At 37.8% G+C, this 23725-nt stretch overlaps 2 protein-coding genes across 11 annotated transcripts in view; one reads left to right on the forward strand and one right to left on the reverse strand.

Moving 5' to 3' along the window:
* Positions 1-23725, reverse strand: part of sirt4 (sirtuin 4) — a 700781-nt gene that overhangs the window by 375395 nt on the left and 301661 nt on the right. The window lies entirely within an intron of this gene.
* atp2b2 (ATPase plasma membrane Ca2+ transporting 2) overlaps positions 1-23725 on the forward strand; it is a 71114-nt gene that overhangs the window by 29464 nt on the left and 17925 nt on the right. For 7 of the 10 annotated variants that reach the window (XR_005613087.1, XM_031731405.2, XM_031731409.2 and 4 more), the window contains exons 7-11: positions 1589-1681; positions 3970-4011; positions 7623-7787; positions 10869-11083; positions 11497-11739. Coding sequence is in view for 8 of the 10 variants with exons in the window: in XM_031731405.2 (XP_031587265.1) it covers positions 1589-1681; positions 3970-4011; positions 7623-7787; positions 10869-11083; positions 11497-11739 (758 nt within the window). In the remaining 2 variants the exon portion in view is untranslated. The remainder of the gene's footprint in view (positions 1-1588; positions 1682-3969; positions 4012-7622; positions 7788-10868; positions 11084-11496; positions 11740-23725) is intronic. The other 3 variants (XR_005613088.1, XM_031731407.2, XM_039612249.1) reach the window with 2 other exon arrangements.

The raw sequence follows: 23725 nt of genomic DNA on the forward strand, positions 1-23725 counted from the left end.
AACTAGTTAGTACAAGCTTGTATAAGATGTACTCTTTTACATCTTAATATGTATATGTGCACAGTTTATCCTTTTAGTAGTGTCTTTGCTACCACTTCTGTATTTTCATTAAATTAAAAATAGCTTGCATGGAAACATGACGTGATATTATAAAAAGGTAAAGATTTAACATGTTATCCCCCCAGATCATCCCTCAAGCTGAAATCTAATGCTGTATGTCTTTTTAGTGTAATTTTTATAATAACTACAGTTCTTCAACAACAATACGGTTTTAGGTGCATTGCTGCTATAATAAATATTTATTTACTTTTTGGTTCTTATAGATCTAATTTGATTGGCTAAACCAGGGGAAAAATTCTTCTATGATGATTCAAAATGAATAATAATTACTGATCAACAATGATAATTTGACAATTTCATGATCAAAATCATACCAAAATGTTGCCACACATTTGAATATCCTTTTGCATTTAACAATTGATTCACATTTAGTCTAAATAGTACAGCTCTGACAAGTTAGGATTAAGACTTTTTAAAGAATCATATTGGCCAGATGTTGGATGAGATGGATTTGCTGTGAAAATTTGAAACCAGAATCACAGAAGTCCTGTGTTTTTAACTGAGATGACTGAAAAATTAAGTTATAATGAAACTGACAAACATTTATGCACCACGCTTTGTTTTAATTTTGCACCTTTGGGATGCTGAAACCAAAAGGACACTAAAACATAATAAAAATGTCCCAAACTGATACCTTACTATGTTTCCTGTTAAAGATCATTAGTCTCTTCACTTAACTGGCTGGCACATGTGTGTTTCACTGGCTAATGAGGTGGATCCCTCTTATTTTTTGTTTAGTTTGGACTGGGGAGTTTGACTTTAGTTTTAATTTTAAAAATTTTTGGCTCAAGTTATGATTTTTGTTTTGCTAAACGATATTACACGAATAACATGGTTTTGATAAAAGTTAATATCGCTAAAGGTTGGGGGCACAATTGACAATACATGAAATCTGATGGGTAAAATGCATTATAGTTACTGCCATTTAAAATACTTCCATCTCTCTCACACACACACACACACACACACACGCACGCACACACACACACACACGCACACACACACATATATATCTATATACTATATATAGATATATATAGGAAGCACAGAAACAAACAGGTGTCTAAATTTGTCTGACAACTGACTTACTTCTAGCGTAGCTGTGGTTTCATGTTTTATTTTATTGTTTCCCCCAATGTTATGTTCAGATTTCATGTTTCATGTCCGTCCACTGTTATACTTGTCTTATTATTAACATTTGATAAACATTTTCTATCAAATCTAACATTAGCTAAATACATAATAATAATAAAAACATTTGCAAATGCATTTTTTTCCCACAATAATCACACGGTCTTCACACAGTCTACATATGATGAATCTCTTAAATGTGCTATAACCATGTTATTTCTGTTCACTGTCTTGGGTGTGCACGTGTGTGGGTGTGTTTGTGTATGGGCGTGCGTGTGTGTGTGGGTGTGTGTGTGTTTTTGTTCATTCATGTTTGGCCCCTATTGTTACTGGCTAGACTGCTCCCATCCCCCTATCCACCCCATCGCAACTATAGCCACGGATGGGGCTGCAGGCATTAATGCCCCTGGCAGTGCCAGCCTAATTAATGGTAGGTCGATAAAACCTCTGATCTCTGATCTTTCTCTTGTGACTTTTGACCCCTCCTACCTTCTTCATTCTCCAACTGCCTCCTCCTACCGTGGGTGCTCATCTTTTGCTTTTTCTCTCTGTTGTTTTCTACCTTTTTCGTATACATGCTATCAGTGCATGCCATTATTATCTGTAGAAATTGTGTTTCTTGTTCTTCTCTATATGCTGTTGTTTGTCTTGTAAGAGTTTTAATGAATATAGCCATCATGGAAACATTTCTAACGTTTTTCCTCTGCATGAATCTTTAAATCAAGACTAAAATAAATAAAAGTCCCCAGGTCCATGGGTCTCTATAATGTTGAAAACCGAGGAAGATCTATTAAGCCTTTTTATATTGTCAGGAATAACAAGAATAACATTAAAAGTGACTTCATTCCGTTTCTCGCTCAGAATCTGGTAAGAAAAAGACATATAACATATAACCCGTGCAGTGTTGTTGCTACATATGAGTTTTTGAACGATTTGGCCAGGATTTACAAGGTACAGCAAGCTTACAAGGTACTTTTTTATTTTCAGACATAGCCACACTAGTCTTTTTCCTATTTTATAGTCTAACTGACCTCTTGGCAATAAAATGGTGCATTTGGATATTTTCCATATTTGGAGCCCTTTCTTTAAACTGTACTCTTATTTTCCTTCGTAGTTCAAATGTGATTTAGTTGTTGAGATTTGGGGAAAAAAACACAGGTTGATGATTGGTAGAAAAATCTTACAGTAGGTCCAACCCCCTTTAGTCTGATGTCCCCTGAGGTCGCTTAGTGCAAATCCTGTACTTCTGTGTTAGCTGGACACAATGCAAAAAGATTAACTTCATTGTGGCACTGGGTTCTCTCTTATCTGTTTCCCCTTGGAGAGCAGCCCCAGTGTGTTTGTACCCAAGGCAGGAGTGGTAAGATTTGTGCTGTAATGGTGACCTTGTGCTATCCTGGGCTGGAACAAAGCAATTTGTCATCTTCAGCTTTATTGTGACTCCAGGGAAACTGGCTAAAGTGGAAGTGAAGGTGAAATGAACCAGCTCTGGTCTGATGGTCTTACAGCTCTACCTGAACAATTTGTGACATTTATGTACAAATCCCTGAAAGACAGATTTGGTCAACTGTCTGGCCTGCCTTCCGCTGACTCCAAAAATAATGGGATCAAAGCTGCAGTACAAAATAAAATGCTTCTTCTTCTTTTGGTACACTGTGTATCTATTTTGCTTGAAAGTGCAAGACGCTTTACTAGATGCTTAGTCTTATCTTTCACCGGCTGCAAGATAATATATATTTTTACTTCTAACGAGGTCTTTCACAGCTCAATTAGACTACCCCCAAGTTGACTGTATAACTTAAAACAGCAATGTGCGATTAAAGTGCACATTTAAATTAAGTTAACTTCTTTTGAGAAGAATCCAACAGCATAATAAATTCATTGTCTCCAAACTTATTTCAATTTTCTTCCAGTTGTTCTTATGTAACTTCACCATGTGGGAGGCTTTCCCTTCAGGCTCTCACTCTTTCTCTCTCTGTATTGTTCACATTTCCAGTCTGCTTCCCTTTAAGTGTGTGATCGTGTGATCTTGCATGCCTGAACTTTCCTCTTATGCATGCTGTCTCTTGTTTGTGTGTACTGTACATGTGCTTTTGGTGTACCTTCTCTCACTGTCAGTGTTTGGTGTAATGCCTTATCTGCTATTTGTCTTATATCTCATTTGATAACCCGACAATTTGATTCATATTGTTGCTAATGTTGCGTGGAATTGCCTGTGCTCACAGTGTGAGTATGTCATTCAAAACAATACAAAGAAAATGAAGAGATTTTTTAAAAAGTGCCATTTTAAATGTGAATTTTACATCACACTTAATATACTTTGAAGAATTTCTTTTTTTTAGTTTTAGAAAGGCCCGTTAATTGATTTTAATTACCTAATTAATTTCTTATGCAATGAAATAAAGTGTATCAAAACAATGTTTTCTCCCATTTTCCAATAGTCTACACAGCAGTATGTCTGTGATCTGTTAGAATAACCCATTTAGTACATTTTACTCTTTCTAACTCCTTGTCAGCTGTTGTAGCTACTAGTTGCATCACTTGCTTATCACAAGCCTTTCTATGTGACTGTCACAGAGATGTATTAAAAGTCATTTTCCTGTCTCCCTGTTTGTGAATTTTGGTTCTCATTGTTTGTGCTGTCTCTGTGGTGATAATTTGTTGACCTGTCTGCCTTGGTTATTTTTGTTGTTGTTGTCTTGTATGTCTCCATCATAGGTAAAATGCAAGATGGCAATATGGAGAGCAACCAGATTAAAGGTAACCAAACCATATCTTTCACTCTCTCCTCCTCCTCCCCCTCCCCCTCCTTCCTTTTCCTCTTCTCATCTCTTCCCTTTTATGGTGTGTAGCGTAAGCTCTGGGTCAAATGCAGGTTACTTTATTTTTATCAGCCCACATTGTTCTTAATAACGGTCTCTCTAAGTGTTGTGCAGTGCTAATTCAGACTGGATTCTGGTCATTTTTGTGACTGAAGTCTATTGCAGGCTGAAGCCAATCCCAGACACTGTAAGTGTTGGAAGGAATTAGACCTTTTATTTGACCCAGGTTTTACCCACAGTCAAATTATGTTAGACAGCCCGCTCTTTCCCACTGTCTGTCACTGCTGTGTTGTCCCTGGTCTGTTGTTCTGTTCTTCTTGTTGTTTTGTTGGCTCATCTTGGTCTTTCTCAGAAAATAGTAACCTGTCCCTCAACTATCCCCTGTCAGCCTTAGCCAAGTTGCCTTTTATCCAGGAACACCGACAAGTGTCCTCCCTATAGTAAAGTTATATACCCGTTCCTCTAAAGTTTGCCTTACAGAATTTGATTTAAATTGGTGTCAGATTAAAGGGATCCTCTTTCATTTTTATTGTTTTTTTGTGGTCTCTGTAGGGGTGTGGGTAATGCTGATTTATATTATATCAGGTTAGACTTTGGAAAGAAAGCACATAACACAAACACCATAGGGATTTCTTCAAATAGTGTAATGTGGCCGACAGTCACAAACCACTAGGCAATTAAATTCTCAAAAATATTAAACAAAAAACAAGCTGCTACTGTTCTCAGATTTTTCATACAAAGGTTTCATTAGAGGTATGTTAACCTTAGCTCTGCTGATTGATTTAGTAATGATGTAGTAGCTGCTTGTCACATGCTTATTTGATCCTATCAATAAAGGTGTGACAACATACAATAGAAATGATTAATTATTACATGGTTAATCTTTGTTAATCTTTCCATAAATATAAGAATTATGTAGAAAATAACTCAAAGAAGACTGTTTCATGAGTAAACAAGAAGCATTCAGAGAGTACAAACCAATGCCAAGCCAGCTCACACTAGGCAGTATTCATGTTTAAGAAAGCAGTCTTTTATTTTACATATATCCCATTTGCTTTCTTTGTTCTTTTTAAACTTACTTCAAGAAGTTTGTAGTGCAGTAAAAATAATGTATTTTGGGCTATCTTAATCTTAATATGATATTTAGAATCTCAATGTAACAGTATAATTTAAGGCAGTAAAATTTCAAGCATATTTTTAAAGATCAAAGACATTTTATGAAAGAATGACCTTTTTTGACCTTGAAGACGAGGTCAGAGGTCCTGAAGTATTGTGATTTTAGAATCCTCATATATCATTACTTATATGTTGTCAGTGAAAACAATGGCAGTAAGAAAGATGGTTTTTATTAGCTCTTCATAGGATTATTGTCACTTTGACCTTCAGATCAATCTATTGACCTTGAAGTAAAGGTCAGAGTTGAAATGTGACATGATATATTAAATCTTGATATTGTGCTTTCTACATGTTGATATGCACACCACACTTGTAAGAGTCATAGTTTCTAAGTTATAATGTTTTTAGTCAGTTTTCGACCAATAAATCATTAAGTTGACCTTGAAGACTTTGGTGGATGTAAGCCAAATTGTAATGGATTGTTAACATGACCTTACTCTATACCCCTTAATGTAAGCATTTATTAGTGAAGGCGACGCGTATATTATATTCTATTTTATATTTCTTGACAGTATGGGTATCTGCAAGCCTTGATGTCATGGCAAATATAATAAAAGCATGGTTATATAGAATAACAGACACAAGCTGAAGAAAATCCATATCTCCAAAGAATAGGCACAAATTAATACTTTCCTATAGTAAAACTGTGGGATGTGGTATGATTACGATGATAATCACTGCTAGAACGCTATTTAAAGAACAAACAGTCTCTTTCAGAAGATGAACTTTAGTCAAGAGTGTGTTTTAATTTTAAGTAATGCTCTTCTCCTGAAACCACCTGGATACGGGCGATATACTCTGTCTTGTGTCGAGGGGGTGAAAAAAACAAAATGCGCAACTGGAGAGTATGACAAATGCTCAACATTAAAAGGTTTTTCATGACCATCAAACAAATGCCTCATTGTGATTGGGAAACTGGGCTGAAATGATTCTTGGTAATGGCTTACATTAACAGAGAGCTTCACTTAATGTGTCTTTTCAAGGGGAGAGCACAAGAGATGGAGTAAGGTAATTGTGGACTGGTTTTACTGCCTAAGAGTTTTTTTCTTTTTTCCCCCCACACAGGACTTTGCATTTATCAAATCATAAAATTTCATAAAGTACGTAAAATATCAAATACCCTCTAAGTGGGAGTAGGAATTGCATATATATATTTTACATGGGCCAAAATATGTCTTAGACAACAGTCTTTAACAGCCCCTTTGAGTTGAATTCATTTTACTTTCATTGTGTTATCTTTGTGTTCCAGTCTACTCCATATGCTTTATTTCAGTTAAATGTATAGTCCTACTGATTATACCATCTTACATGATTATTAAAAACACACTTTTCAAAATTTCAGATACGTTTAAGTGATTATTTTGCTAGAAAAGACCCTTTTTTCACCGGGTTTCAACACTACTGCCAACTATCATGAGTTAGTACGTCACTCAACTGAATAGGCCTAAGATATATTTCTGGCAATCAAGTTCATCATATCATTAGGAGCTTGTCTACAAATTGTTCTCAGTGGGGGGAAACAAAGAAAACATAATTAAAGACTTGAGGAACGTGAATGTTTGGCAGTTTTATGCCCATTTTGTAGATGAAAGTCTTTTACACTGAGTTTGAATTGTTCACATTACCTGAAACAACAACCCAAATATGAGCAATTACAATTCAGCCTGAGAAACAATCACTGTAATATCTGAAAATAAGTTTTTCTTTCATTTTATGAAGCTATCAAAAATCATGATTTTAGATTTAATTCATTTTGTTTGCATGGTGCGAAGGCAAAGACTTTTGATTTATCACACTTACACTGAATTAAACCTTCAGAGATATTTACTTCTCATGTTTATGTAGTTTATCTTTTACTTTTTTGTTGACTTTAAATTGGGCTCTTTCTCACTATGTTATATGTAATTTTTTGTTTGTTTTCTGGTTATTTTGTATTTTTATATACAGTACAGGAAGTGTAATTTTCATTTGGTATAAATGATCCTGAAATGATCAGCAGACTTCTAAATACTCTGAAGGTATAGATTTTAAGATAGTTAATGTATGAATAATTTATGGTAAATGCGTTTTTTTTGATGATGGCAAGAATCAGTGTGTCTCTTATACTATGGTATATGCTATGAAAGTGCACCATGTTTTAGTTTTCTTACACATCATACAGTAAGATGGTCAGAGCCAAGCAAAATGTCATTGGATGTTATTTTTTCTTGGTTTTAAGTCTAAACTATTTGCCAGTGCCGAATGGTACTGGTGCGAGTAGCACACTTGGGTGTTAAGTGAAGTCCCTCTTCCTCCTCATTTTATTGGTCTAATCTCCTTATCTAACACTGGTGCTGTCTGTTTTTTGTTGTTTTTTTATTGTGGTGTTTACAGTGAAGAAGCAGGATGGAGCAGCTGCCATGGAGATGCAGCCTCTAAAGAGTGCTGAAGGCGGAGAGGCTGACGAGAAAGAGAGGAAGAAAGTGTCAGCTCCGAAGAAAGAGAAGTCTGTGCTGCAAGGGAAGCTGACCAAACTGGCTGTCCAGATTGGCAAAGCAGGTACAACAAATTGCACACAGACAAGTCTATCACTCAGTCACACAGATAGATCGGGGGAAAGAAGAGGCACTAAACCATCATCCTGTCCATCAAAGTTGCACAGATAAGACTGCTTTTTATTTGTTTGAAGCAATCAAAGGAGTTTAGAAGAAACTTAAGGTATCTGAATTACAGAGCTCTGGAAGAGTGTGTTCAGTGTTTTGTTTTTCCCCTCTGCCCTTGAGAAACTGCTGAATCATTGTACTAGGAGAAACAGAGATTTTGTCATGCAGGTCGCCCAGTTTTGCAATGTTACGCACAATATCATAAAATGTTGTTTCTAATATAATTTAGGGTAGGGTTTAGGCCACTGAGGAGTTGATGTGAAGCACATTTGGAGCATGTGAGTCCTTTCAAATGAAGGTAACACATTGAGAGAACAGGACCAGTGTGAATATTGTAATTTGCTTTTCTTAATCTGCCACTTTTTCTCAGAAATTTGTAACCTTTAGTGCACCAAATAATACCTTTTTTTTAAAAAACTGTTTGATTTTTCCCTCAGTTTAAGTACTCCCAGACATTCGTATACCACGACAGTCCTGCTTGGGTAACAAGTAACTGCATAAATGTTTTCGTTCCAGCTTCATCAAAATAAGTGAAATTTCTCTTTACATTTCAAAAAGGCCAGCCATTTTGAGTAAGGGATTCAAATCTATTACTGCCTGCAGTGCAAAGATAATCCACAAGTGGGCAGATTGTTTACTAGATTTTTAGGGAAGTATTAATTATGTTGATAACATACAGGCCTCAAAAGCTTGAGTGTACAAATGGTGCTTCTGTCCTTAAAAGCTGTTTAGGAAGTTAAGTAAACAGAGCTTCCAGTGTGTTCTAGTTCTTATTTCTCCTTGTAAAGAGTTGAAGGTTTTACAGCTTCAAGAAGTCCCTGTTTCTACAGTGTGCTGTTACATCAAACTGTTGGCCTGAGTGATGGAATGAGGACATGGTGTCAGAACAGTGAAATACCAAGGATGGATTAGCATACAAGCAGTGCTTGTAAGATCATATGGCATTTTTGGGAAAATATTGGAACTTCAGCATCTGTGTGTCTTAAAAAGCCACACCCAAAATGTAGCTATCAGCTTGCTATTCTTTAGCAAGCTGAGAAAGAATAAAGACTGCAAATAGTTGTTTTTATTAACATTTAACTTCAAAATTAGACAGTTATGGTCATTAAAACATGCCCAAAGTTTATAATAATGAGATAAGCATGTAAGCATATATAAATATGTGAGCCAAATGCACAGCCTTCAGAATATAGAAAATGATCCAATGCTCTTAATTATGTTTGTGACAAAACTGTGTTTTTCTTGATCAATTTATGTATGTGTTCTTGCATGACAAGCAGTATTAGAATTAGTATTAGTACATTAAAAGCTTAGTATTATAAGCTTTTAATGTACTCCAACATACAAACAGTCAGTTATGGATGGAGATAAACAGTTTACAGGAATACAGTTTTACCAGCTATGATACCATCAGTGTTTCTGACAGCATACATTTTCCACTTCAGTAAGCTTTTCAGCACATGCCTATTAAAAGGGGCCCATTTTGATAAAGATATATTAGACATATCAGTCATGAAAATATTATGTCAGCCCAAGCAGGAAATGAGGACAAACGGTGTATCAAACGGAGTCATCCAACTGTTTTTATTTATTTCATTAAATGTTTATGCTGACAAACTGGGCATACCACCCCTCAGTATGATTCCCAGTATTGACCAATCATAAGAAAATGTTCTTTTAGGAATGGAGGAATTAAAGAACCAGTAGCCAAGGCTAGGCTGGAGGGCTGAAGGACTGCACGATACTCAAAAAATGTTCTCGACCCTCATAAATATGAAGCAAGAAGTTTGAGTAAAATGCAACTGAAATATAAAGTTAAAGGTTTATTTATTCATATAACTGTCATAATGGAAAATTTCATTTTCATTAAGGAAAATATGTTTGGTATAACGTCAGTGTTTACCAATCAACTTAATTTAATTTGACCAGACTCCATTAAAATTCTTGTTTTACATTTTACTTATGTAACTAAATTGCATGGAGATTTTTCACGCAATCAAATTACTTAAAGTCAGCATTTTGAGCATAAATATTTCTGAGTGTAAGCAGCATGAAATGCTGTAATTGCAATATAGACATTTTTTTAAGCTGTGACTCAGCTAAGTTTGTGTCCCAGAATAAAAAAAAAAGTTTATTAAAGTTGGAAAAATTACAACTCCTACAACATAATTACGTTCTCCTCCCATAGGTGCGTGAATGAAATCCATCTCCATTATTCAGTTAGGTTTAAGTTACAGCTTTTTCCTACCCTAGCTTTTTTGTTTTTTGAACATTTATCATCTTGCAGTTTCCGCATTCAGGTAATTCATCTTAAGCAGCATATTTATCATTTCAGTTTTTTTCTGCAGCAGGCAGTTTAAAGTAATAAAAATGTCATAGATTGTGGAACCACCCTTTAAGTTCCTGGCAATAACAGTTTGTCAGATCTGGCAATAAGATGCTTTGGCTGTCAAACCTGTGTGTCACTATGTGTTTGCCACATGTCAGTTGCATGTGAGAAACACAGAGTTTAGCTTAACAGTGATTACTGAGTGAAAATTGATCACTGGAAGAGGGAGGGTAACTTGCTCACCTAGCTAGACCTCACTGATCAGTCAGCGTTTTCCTGACACGCTGGTCCTGCCACTGATACACATTAATATAACATATATTATTCCTTTGATCAATTATTTTATCAATGAATTTAGTCAACTCAGATTTTAGGCAACTCACAGCAACAACACACTGAGCTAAGTCCCGTGTGTGGCCATTCTCTGTGGAGTCATGATAAAGCGCTTGGCACTAGCAAGAACTTGAGCTGCTCACCACATGCTGCACTGATGGATCAAGTAAGCAAACTGAGTAACCGGATTTGTCCACAGTCATCAGTAAAGTGTAGCAAAGACTCCTATATCAAACTGTTCCCCTCTATAGTTTCATTACATGCCTCACTTTGCCATTCCTTTCCTCAGCTAATACTCGCCGTACTTTTCACCAGGTTTGCTCATGTCGGCCATTACAGTCATCATCCTGGTCCTGTACTTTGCCATTGACAACTTTGTGATGGAGAAGCGCCCTTGGATGCCTGAGTGCACTCCTATCTACATCCAATACTTTGTCAAGTTCTTCATCATTGGTGTAACTGTTTTGGTGGTGGCTGTCCCAGAGGGACTGCCGCTGGCTGTCACCATCTCCTTGGCTTATTCTGTTAAGGTAAGGTAACTTTTAAGCATTGTAAGATTCCATGGTCTGACATTTGCCATTAATAGATTTGCTATGTAGTTACATATTGTTGTTTTTCTTTGCCTTTTCATATGGAAATGTGTGCACCTTTCACAGAGATGAGACTTGCATGCATACTTGAGGATTCAGGGCAATTAATTCTCCCAGCTGTGTTAATGTGCTTATTTTATTCACAGCGGCAAATATGTAAATAATTCAATTAAGTCTGACTGTGCAAAGAATTTAATTTTTTTGAATGACATGAATCAAATTAAAATGTCATATGTACCGACATGTATGGTGGCCATTTTTGCCACTGCAAGTTAAGCAGTGCGAGGCTCGGGATAGGCACTTTATTTAAATAAAAATACTTCAAAATGTAACACATTGTTTTCTACCAACAGAAAATGATGAAAGACAACAACCTGGTGCGTCACTTGGATGCATGTGAAACAATGGGCAACGCTACAGCCATCTGTTCTGACAAGACAGGCACGCTAACCACCAACCGCATGACAGCTGTGCAGTTATACGTTGGTGATGTACATTACAAAGAGATACCAGATCCTGGAGTCCTGCCACCCAAGTCATTGGATTTACTTGTCAATGCCATCTCAATTAACAGCGCCTATACCACAAAGATACTGGTAAGTCTTAATGAACACAGTTAATGTATAAGTATAAAGTCAGATGAATATTTGAATACCTTATCCGTCACTTTTATATACTAATTCATGCTTGACGCTGTCCGTGAACCAATTTTTGGGCTATTGTACTGTACTACACTCAGAGAAGATAAGCCTATTTTATCCTGGGTTAGCTTCATAGATTTCAACTTACTCTGTGTAAACAGTGACACCATATGATGGGAGCAGCCCTGAAACAGTGAGACAGCTCTGCAGTGCTTTCTTTTTGGCTAAGCAGGCAGGCAGTGTCCTTGGCTGCTGCTTTAGATTCATTAGGCATTCACTCAACTTGTCACCTTGAGAACGGTTGTGTAATTTTGTCTTATCTGATATTCAGAGCATAGCAGACTGTAATTGAATCCAATCTGTCTAAGTGCTGGAGATGTTCTCCTGTCTATAGTGAATGCAGCAAGGAGACATTTTCTCTAAGCCAATTAGACCTGCATTCAATAAGAAATACATAGATATGTGGACAAACACACTCATGCTGTTTCGTATTCTAATCACAGAAAATGTGACTAGTCTGCATGGAAATCTTGACCAGGACACAGGTCTGAAATATTATTTGCATGATAAAGCGCTTGGTTAAACAATCTAAAAGCAATGATTGCCAAGATTAGCATGTCTTCAGCCTGTTGGAACAACATGCCTGAGTAATCCATTTCCTGGCATGTACACTCACCTGCACACACACACACACACACACACACACACACACACACACACACACACACACACACACACACACACACACACACACACACACACACACACACACACTCTTTGTGCCTATCTATTTGTCACCATCCTTGTAAACTCCTGTAGAGTCTATTCATTGATGGTTGACCAACTGACAAATGCCCTTATGGAACTTGCATTAGCAGTGAGCTGAGCAATTAGGACATCTGCGAAAGAAGGATCCAACAGATTCCACTTCCTAGCCTTCAAGGCACAAATACCACTTTTGGTGAAAGCACAGTATTGATCTAGACACATTGTAAGTGCAGGGACATGGATCCTGAATGGAAATATATGAGAGAATTTTGCAACATTAAAGCTAGTGTTTGTCCTGCCCCTGCTACCCAAAGAACCGATCAACTGAACCGGTAAACATATGTGGCAGTCGTGTTTTTGAACACGTAAACACATAATGGAGTTTCATTATTAAATTAAAGATGAAGGTAGGTTTACTAATGGGAGTTATAGCATTTTGTTCAAGCGCTTTGGTGAAATTAAGCACAGATGCTGGCTGGCTGTACTAAGGATTTACTCAATAATGAGCCTTTAATGGTGTGAAACTTTAGGTATAAACCTTAGAGGGGGGAAAAATGTTTTAAAAAACTTATTTTAGAGTATAGTTTCTACATGTGCATTTTTCTGTCTCTTAGAGCATTGATAATAAATGGTTAGCTCTGTTACAATTTATTTAAGAGAGCTACTGCGTAGATCTTTTGCAAAGATAGCTTTGAGTGCAAAACATGCTACCAGAATGATTTTGGTTGGTCACTAGGCTTTTGAGTTGAAAGGTTACACATCTGTGTCTACTATCATTTCAACTTTTCAACTTTTATTTGTAAAATTTACTGATAGACAGTAGATTGAATTCAGTCATTTTTGCCATACAATTACCCTTATTATCATAATGCCAAGTAGTACAGAGATCTGCTTGTGTCCCTTTAATACTAGTTTACAGTATTGAACTATATTGCCAAAAGTATTCACTCATCCATCCAAGTTGTTGAATTCAGGTGATACAATCACTTCTATGGTCACAGGTGTATAAAACCAATCACCTGACCATGCAGACTGCTTCTACAAAGTGAAAGAATGGGTTGCTCTCAGTAGATCAGTGAATTCCAGCATGTTATTGTGATGGGATGCCACCTGAGCAACAAGTCTAGGCATTAAATTTCCTCGCTACTAAATAGTCAGCTGTTAGTGGTGTTATAACAAAGTGGAAGCGATTGGGAATGACAGTGACCCAACCATGAAGTGCTAGGCCATGTAAAATGGATCAGTGGATGGTCACCAACTTTCTGCAGAGTCAGTCACTACAAACCTTCAAACCTCATGTAGCTTTCAGATTAGCTTAAGAACATTGCGTAGAGAGCTTTATGGAATGTGTTTCCATGGCGAGCAGCTGCATCCAAGCCTCACATCATCGAGCCCAATGCAAAGTGTCGGATGCAGTGACGTAAAGCATGCTGCGACTGGAGCAGTGGGGATTGGTTCTCTGGAGTGACAAATCAAGTTTCTCTGTCTGGTAATCCTACAGATGTGACTGGGTTTGGCAGTTGCCAGAAGAGCAGTACTTGTCTGACGGCATTGTTCCAAGTATAAAGTTTGGTGGAGAGGGGGTTATGGTGTGGGGATGTTTTTCAGGAGATGGGGTCGGCCCCTTAGTTTCAGAGATCCTCTTAAAGTTTCCCCAAGATATTTTGGACAATTTCATCCTCCAACTTATTATTGGGAACAGTTTGAGGAAGGTCCCTTCCTGTTTCAACACAACTGCACACCAGTGCACAAAGCAAGGTCCATAAAGACATGGAGGAGCAAGTTTGGCCAGCACAAAGTCTTGACCTCAACCCGATAAAGCACCTTTGGGATTTGAGACTGCGAGCCAGGCCTTCTTATCCAACATCACTGTCTGACCTCACAAATGCTCTTCTGGAAGAATGATCAAAAATTCCCATAAATGCACTTTTAAACCTTGTGGAAATCCTTCCCAGAAGAGTTGAAGCTGTTATAGCAGCAAAGGGTGGGCCAACATTATATTAAACCCTACGGAGTAAGAATGAGATGTCACTCGTGTGTAAATGGCAAATAAATATTTCTTTTTTGTCACAGCCACAGGCTGCATTTCAATCTGCACTCAGTATATAAATGGTCCTTTGATTTGCTCAGTAAGTATTACATTTCCATTTTAACTCCACTTCTCAAATACCAAATAATGATACTGCATTTGACCAGGACCTAAACCTGTGTTGTAATTAAGACCACTTAAGCTTGAGACTGAGTTAGACTGAATCAAAATCAGCTCATTTCCAATTTTAAGCACTGTAATTTTTTTGACATTGTGAACTGTTTTTTTTTGTTTTGTTTTTTTTGTTTTTTTATAATCACTGTCAAATGTAATGCAGCTTTAGTTTTAGAAAAGCTTTCAATTACATAGGAACAGGACATTCTTGTGGTTCCAGTTTAATACTGTGTGTTCTGAACAGATTAAGGTTTGTTTTCTTTCAGCACAAACTGATGAGGTAAATTAGTCCAAACACGTCAGTATTTGCTAGAATTGTGATTACCACTCTGAAAAAAAAAACATGATTAATTAAAAGCCTTCACATGAGAGCATTGCATATTTTCTCATAGCTTTGCATATAACTGCAATTTAGGATGAGTATACTTGATACATTGTGGAAGATGCACTAGTGGTTCATGCAAATTACAGTACAGTAAAGGGACATGGTAAGAAAGGCCAAAGCAGGCAGACCACACAAAAAAACAAACAAACTTAAGAGTAGACTGAGACCTCAATCCTGTCACAGTAACTAAGAGGGGGGAAAAACAGCAAGTCTTCAAATGCGGGTGAATATTTCTTGTCACATACAGTAGTAAACAATGAGAGTGAGGTTGACTTAGTTTCCTTTTCCCACAGCATATTTCTACTAAGATGTACCACAGTTACAAGATGTTATCCCTTAGAAAAATCTGGAGAAATGCTTTGCAGCATTAGATCAGGCTATTGTACTTCTATAGCTGCTTAGCTCAATGGAATTAAGCACTGGCAGAGCACAGCTTATACTCTGTGGATTAAGCGGGACATTTACTTCTTTCCAGATCTTTTCATTCGCAAGACGTGACCTCACGCATTGAAAGACAAATCAAACTTAATGATAGTAACTTACATACCTTTAAGTTCGTAACTTGAGTAAATACAGGATTGTCTGCCTGCCTACAACTTACTGTAGCTAAGACTACATTTATACATCTACATCTTTATGTAGATTTAGATAAATGCACAGTATATTAATGTACAATTATAGTACAGAATATAACATATAAATAGTATAAAAATAACATATGTTGTGTTATTTGAGAATGAACAAAAGGAAAGATAAAGTATGGTGTAAAGTACAATGTAATTAAGGAATGAAGTGAATTCACAAAGCAAGATACAGCAAGAAGCTTTTCTGAGGAATATTTAGTCCATCCTTCTTTGCCTCCCCCAGCCGCCCCCACTCCCTCAGCACCACTCCAGCCCTGCAGTATGCTGGCTGGTGTGTTCTTATATAAGAGGCCAATCCTGTGGGAAGCCAGGATAGCTATGGAAGTCTTTGATGGCCACCACACAAAGGCACAAAGGCAAAGAGGCAGGCTTTGATACTCATATCAGTCCCCCTGTTGCCTCTCTGGCGTCATAATACAGCCACTGGTATAGCTCTGCTTCGTCTGTCAGCACATACAGACTGCTGTATAAAGTGGAAAAGCCTCTTCCTCAAGGGAGGAAGTTCGTACGCACTTACACAATGAAACCATGCTCATGGACATTCGCACATGCTCATTGATCTGGCTTGCATTCATGTTTTCAAAGTATGCATTAATGCATACTGTAAATACATCTGGGTTGCCTTGGATGTCTCTTGCGGGCAATGACATCAATACACAAACGTCATTTCCAAGAACATGCATCATCCCCAGTGGCAATACCTGCAAAGGACTGGAATTTTCTTTTTGTCCTTTACCTTTTGTTCTTTTAGTTTTTCATTAAGTGTTTGAAATATTAACATAGTCTGTAATGTACAGGAAGGCTGTGTGTAGACACTTGTGAAGGGGCATTCATATATATAACACACACATCTGTCATTTCAGGGATAGTGACATTGTAGGAGGTATTGAGATCACAGGTGTTTGTTCGCGCAGCACAGTGGTGTGTGTTTAGCATGGTTGTGTGAGTGTCCTGGGAGCTCAGTTTCATGTAGCTTCAGCCACCTGCTCAGGTCATTATTCCGGTCAGGGACAAGAGAGGTAGATAATGCTCCCGTACAAACAAAAAGAGGATAGAAATAGAACTCTGAAGTATATGTTGGAGAACAAATGACACGTAAAAGGGTTGGCAATGTTCCTCTAAATTTATTCAACAGAATGTGTCTGCTGATTTGTAGATTTTAGAAAAACAATATTCAGTTTATGTCCACTTGTCACTCTGCAACAAACAGTTTGTAATTAAAATGAACTTTCTTCTTCTTGTTCTCTAGTAAGTGGTGATATCTTGATATAATTAGCTGTAGCTCACAGTACTTGTGTCATCTGGACATTGCATGCTTGCATGCTTGTTTGCGCAAAAGGAAGGGAGAGTATTTTGGATGTCTTTAGCTTGAAGCACCCAGCCTCTTATGTTTGGAATATTTTGGGAAACTGAGAAGACAGAGATACACAGCACAACCATGGCCAACAGACTTCTCTTCTCTTCTCTTCTCTTCTCTTCTCTTCTCTTCTCTTCTCTTCTCTTCTCAGCATTTACTTGACAGTGCTGCTGAGATGACAGTGACAGGATTTGTCATCACATTAGAATGACAGTGTTTTGATGTTTCACTGGCATAGCACTGTATTTCTATGTCACTTTACATAATATATTTAATTTTAGTTTTTAGGAGAGCAGCATCAATTAAATACTTAGAAGAGTCAAAAGTAAGGCAAATTGCAGGAAAACCAATGATATTTGAGATTATTTTATCAAGTTGCATCAATTTGTATAGTAATTGTTGTATAATATATAGCAGTAACAACAAGAACATAGCACGGTTTACTTGCCAAAAAGACGGCCAGATATCCCATGTGAATCATGAATAATTTTTTGTATTTGTCACAGCATGTTGACAAAGAATTTTGCCAGTGATTCGACTGAAACAATCTAATTAATAAACTGCCAATCACTCATCAAAGCCAATGCCCGGGGTAATACAAGAGTCCATATTTGGAACGTTATCAGTCTGAGAAACACATGATTGAAACACATGATTGCATGTGCATCAACAGAAATCAAACTATGTCAAGGCAAATTTCAGGGCACAATTACCTGTTAATATTCAATTCAGTTTTAGCACCAAATCGCAACAGCCCATCACCTCAAGGCACTTCATATTGTAAGGTAAAGACCCTACAATAATGCAGAGAAAACCCAAACAATCAGCTGATCCCCAATGAGCAAGTACTTGGTGACAGTGGGAAGGAAAACTCCCTTTTAACAGGAAGAAACTTCTGGCAGAACCAGGTTTAAGGAGGGGCAGCCATCTGCGACAACTGGTTCTGGGTGAGGCAAGGAAGACAGGACAAAAGAGACTGTGGAAGAAGGCACACTGTTCATTATTATTAGTAGTAGTAGTATCAGTTTTATTAGTATTGGTGGTGGGTGTAGGGTCAGTAGTAAAGTATATTTACTAGATGTTGATTCTGTGTATTATGACTCCCTTGTGCTTTTGCAATAGTCAGAAATCTGCAGTAGAGAGGCAAGTAAAGAATATAATGAGACGGGGAAACGAATATGGAGAGAGGGGGATTCAATATGTAGAGAAGAAGCAGTGAAATGCAAAGTATAAGGATACATGCAAATCAGGATGGAAAAAGAAAGGGAAACACAAGAGAAAAGACACTCGCGTGACAAGTGTCCTCATCATGCCCTGGAAGACCGTGTTACTGCCCCCCCAGCACTCCTCCAGGCCTTAGCCCAGTTGGCTGTTAGAGTCATGCAGGGAGCAAGGATATCATCTACTCCTACATGCAAAGAGAAACGAAAAAAAGAAAAGAAAAAAAAAGAAGGCGTGGGCTGAGGAGGTGGAGCAACTTGTAAGAGACTGGGACAGCTGAAGATGAGAACAGAAAGTCATCCAAAAACAACAAAGCAGGATAGGACTAGAGTGTGAATAAAAAATGGGGGGTGGGTGAAATAAAGGTGGTGTAAGTAAAGTAGGAAAAGATTGCAGAGAGAGCATGATAAGAGAGTTGGAAGGAGCAGGAGGGATGGATTAAGGAGAGCCCCAGGTGGAAAAGGAAGTAAAGTTGCCAGCACTCCCTCTGGCATATGTCCTTGCCTGCAGGAACACCCAAGGACTAGGGAGAGGGCAGCTGGTCGTTAGCCACGTCCAGGCCAGGGTGTGCCAACAGTTATCTCGTCATGCCAACACTGGGCATCCCATGCCAGAAAGCGTCCTTGTTCGTAGAAACCCACGTCAAGCTAAACCTCTGCGGAATCTCTGAGAATACAAGGCAGCGCTGTTTGTGGCTGTCTTCTGTTTATTATCTGTTTACTCACTGCTTTTCCTGCTGTCTTGTTTTGTTATTGAGGTAGCTGTAAATTTCTTTTATTCTCTGCAATACTCATCTGCTGGAGCAGGAGTTGTGCCAGTAGCTAAGCTGAAGTTGAAATAGCTGTCATTTAAATTAACAAACATGGTTAAGTATTTACTGCTCTAATGTACTGTATGTGGATTGATGGATGGATGGGTGGATGGACTGTGAAGGCAGCCATTACACAACATTTAAATAGAGTAATGACTGTTTTCTGTATGTCTTAGTTGATCTAAAAATTACCATTTATTTTTTATATACTGTGCGTTTTTCATTTTGGTCATTTCGTTCAGTCATTTTCATTTTAGGGGTTTAACTTGATTTGGTCTTCTGGCTGGGAGCCTATTCTCCCAAACACTTAGCAGACAGGGCAGATGAGGCCATTTGTTCCATCTCCTCATTTGCCAATGACAGGCAGTGTCTTCCTGATGTAATCACTGGTCATTAGAAAAACGCATTAATTCTGTTATTTACCATAAACTCTGTATAAAGTATTTATGCTCTTGTCTGTGTCTGTGAGACATACAGCTAGATAAAAACCAGATATGTCAAATTACTAGGTGAGGATGGGCCAGTCTTCTGATTGGGTTTTAATGATTAATGAGATTTTAGATGACTTTTTCAGCTGGGTCCACTGGCTCTCAACAGCTGCAAGGATAAGTAAAAAATGCCTCAGCCTGAATGAATCAATATTCAATATTCGATAGTCAAGAAGGTCAGAAATATTGAGCTCAAAACATGAGCCTCTAAAGCAAATATTGATAGCAGATACAGTGCTTAACAAATTTATTAGGACCCCTGCCATAAAAACGAGACAACACAAATGTTTTAAAAATCTGTCAAAAACTGAAAATGACTGAATTCACATTTTTTATACCCAAATTTGAGCTGGCACAAGAAGTCAGAAATTAATTCAACCATTAAAACAAATTTTTATATGCAAGTAAATGACTGTAATTTGGCATCTCAATCAAAGAATAATAATGTGTTTTTTGTGTGTTGATTAAAAGGCTTGCACATGCTGGTGGGTTAACCGTTACAGAAACATAAAAATTGATTTTGGTAATCATTTTAGTACCAATTCTGATAGCTGTGGAATAAGCACTGTATAGCATTTGATGTGTTAAATTAAATTCTAGTCAACGGTTTAGCCTAAAATCACAAATTTACCTTAAAGGATTTCAAAACCTGCAAACCAACCTCTTTATTTAGACTTCTGTTTAGATAAGGAAAATCCATCCACCTATCCAATTCAGGGTTGTGGTTGGGCTGGAGCCTACCCAGGTCCCATTTACACCAATTTCAAATCACAAGTTAATCTAACATGCATGTCTTTGGATTGTGGGAGAAAACAGAGCATCCTGAGTCAGACCCCAGTTGGTGGATTCAAACTCAGGACCTTCTTGCTGGGAGTCACCGGTGCTATTTCAAAGCACCACCATGCTGTTTCACATAAAGAATAACTGGTGAAACGAGGAAAGAGCCCTCCAAGCATTTTCACTCCACACACTTTTCTCTTCTTAGGCCTTTTGTGTATCATCGACCTTAAAAAGGATATTACAGCAGTTAATCAGAATTCTATCAAAGCCTCGTTAGCATGTGGACAGCTTTAAATGGAGTGCATCATCAACATTATTAACTATAGAGCCAACACAGAATCTTTATGAACACACTGTGGCAAGGACCAAGTGAAGAAAACAGCAATAAAGGCAAATACAAATCGTCAAAATGCCAAGCTGTCCTTTGAAATCTAATCCCGGTCGCAGGCTTGTTTAATGTAGAACAGCCTGCAGTCAATCTATTTTGGAGCAAATAGCTCAAGCTGAAGGTGTCTGCTGATCAAGCAAGCAAGGTAGAAGCATTATTTTCAATGCGGTTGCTACATGCTGCTGTGTGTGTGTGCGTGTAAGAAGACAGTGTACCCGATAAGCTGTTCTTTAGCGTTAGTGTAGGTGTCAAACATACTGTAGGTACTATGTAGCAAAAATCCCAGGGAGACTAGCTGTCAGCTCAGTGCCAGCTAATAGGGATCCAAAATGAATTGTATTCCCAGATATGATTAACCGTGTTTTTCAACATGTATACAGCCAATATAATTTGTTACCACACAATTATTATTTACCTTTACTTTTTTTCTTAGTCAGTTGAAACAGCGAAATAACGAAAAATTTAAAAAATGAGTTGCAACTACTATGATAATCTATTTGTCTGAGTTCTTTCTAGAAAATCAGTGACACAGTAAATAGTCATTTTTCATTATTTTCTAACATTATCTGAGCACACTATTTATTTATTTTAAGAGTGAAGTTGAACAGTTTTTTAATTATATTGTAGTCAAATGTAAATAGGGCTGAGAGTATGTGCAGATTCGAAGAGGCGTGTTATGAATAATAACAACAGGGATTGCTCCTGAGATGTGTCTGAACATATGAGGGTCAGTGAGTCAATGTAAGATTCATGCTTTTGTTTCATCGCGATTGGATTACTGCTGTGCACTATACACATCTTGGCAAAACCTCACTAGAACGGTTGTTCAATATGTTGCTGACAGACTAATGATAAAATCCTCCAAGTTTCCACGTGTGACTCAAATCTTGATGCAGCTACACTGGCTTCCGGTTTATTTCAGAGTGCAGTTTAAGATTCTTCTACTGACATGGAGAGCTTTTCATGGACAGGCACCAGGTTACACCAGAGGGCTTCTGCACTCATATGTCCCTTGCAGGTCCCTGAGGTTCTGTGACTTTGGACTCGAATGCTCTTCCTTTGTTTTTCCATGCATTGTTTGGCACTTGCGAAGCACTTTGCGATTCTATATCTTTAAAGGAGCTATATAAATAAAATTTTACTTACTTTACTTACGAAGATATTGACTATAATGAGATTTATCCTGTCATAGTGACAGGTAGTTTCTGTACATGTGTTATTTCTTCCTAAATAGAATGAAGCTCTGGAAATTTTAATAAATGCGGGCTTGGAAAAGATGAAGAAGGAAACGCAGAAGGATTTGAGGATATGTGTGACATGAGATGCGGGAAAATCTTGAAAGAGGAATGGAGCCAAGGAGTAAGAATCCCCAAGTGGTCGAGAGCGCACCCTCTCTTTTCCCAAGTCTCTTCTTGTTCTTCTTGTTCTTTTGCCCAATGTTACCATGGCAACGCTGGGCCTTTGACAAGCTGACCGCATGCACAAACATTCGCACTCTTGCTCGTAGCGTGAGTGTGTACATGGTGGCACACATGTACTGTAGCCACCTGCACAGATACCGTATCACACACAAACTTACACACACACAACTTGCAATAGAAATTACTCCTCATGGCTGCTAATAAACCCAAAACACTGGATGAACACCTAAAACAGAGAGTACTTATGAGCCTATCACAACACATTTCCAACCATATTTGCATATGTTAGGTAGAAAATTATATTACGTGCTATGTCTATCCACTGACATGTTCACTGAACCAGAGCAATACATGGTTCCAAGTATACAATTACAGATTTCACAGGGTTGAGCTGTGTGCCTGAAATAAGACGATATAAACCTGATTCCATCTATCTCATCTTCTGCCCTCCCACACAAAGTAACCCTTTCACCTGCTAGCTGGTTAATTATCACCAGCAGCTATTTCAAGCATTACACTGGTCGCACTGAGCTGAAGGAGAGAGAATCTCATTCAGTGAATAGATCACATGAGTGTATGAAATATATTACACTGGAAACCTCTGTGGCAGGATTATTTTCATTTACCCTAAGAGGAAACACAAACTAAGAACATTTAAAAGCCGAAGTGTTGGATTAGGTAGAAACAATATGTGTAACAATGTTGTAAAATTATCTTAAGTTGCAGTTAAGTGAATAACAATTACAGATAGATAAAAAAAAGTAAAGCCATATGTACAGTCATGGAAAAAAGAGGGTAAAGAGTTCTGTGAAAAACTGAGTACATCCCATGACTCAATACCTTCAACTTGTATTGACGTTTGCAGACATTTGTTTGTGCACAGCTCTCTTAAGGTATCACTGCCGTCATTCTGCCGTCATTGTCCTCTTTTATGACTCATTTTCAGTCAGGCTTTAGCTGTCTGGAAGATGGCCTTATAATTGACTAGAAACCTTTCATGATCGATTCAGGGGCTACAGAGTGCCCAGGTCTGGTGGCTGCAAAACACCAAATCATCAGCCCGCCACCACCATGCTTGACAGTTTGTATCATATATTTATGCTGACATGCTGTGTTTGGATTTCTCCAAAAGTGGCACTGCGCGTTATGGCCACATATCTTCATTTTGGTCTCATCTGTCCAAAGTACATTGTTCCAGAAGTCGTGTGATTTGCTCAGACGCAACTGCTGCTATGTTCTTTTTGGAAAAAAAAGGTTTCCACCTGGAAGACCTTCCAAAACAAGCCATACTTCACTTCAGTCTTTTTTTAATTGTACTGTTATGAACTTCAGCATTTAGTCTAAGATGTAGCTCTTTGGTTTTTTTGCAGCATTGCATGGTCTCGTCTTGGATCTGATCCCCCACCCCAAATCTTTCTCATTGTAAAATAATGGAGTAAAAATTGTTTGGAAATAGGCGTGTAGTCTTTCCCAGA

The sequence above is a fragment of the Oreochromis aureus genome, linkage group 5 (assembly GCF_013358895.1).
Source record: "Oreochromis aureus strain Israel breed Guangdong linkage group 5, ZZ_aureus, whole genome shotgun sequence".
Lineage (NCBI taxonomy): Eukaryota > Metazoa > Chordata > Actinopteri > Cichliformes > Cichlidae > Oreochromis > Oreochromis aureus.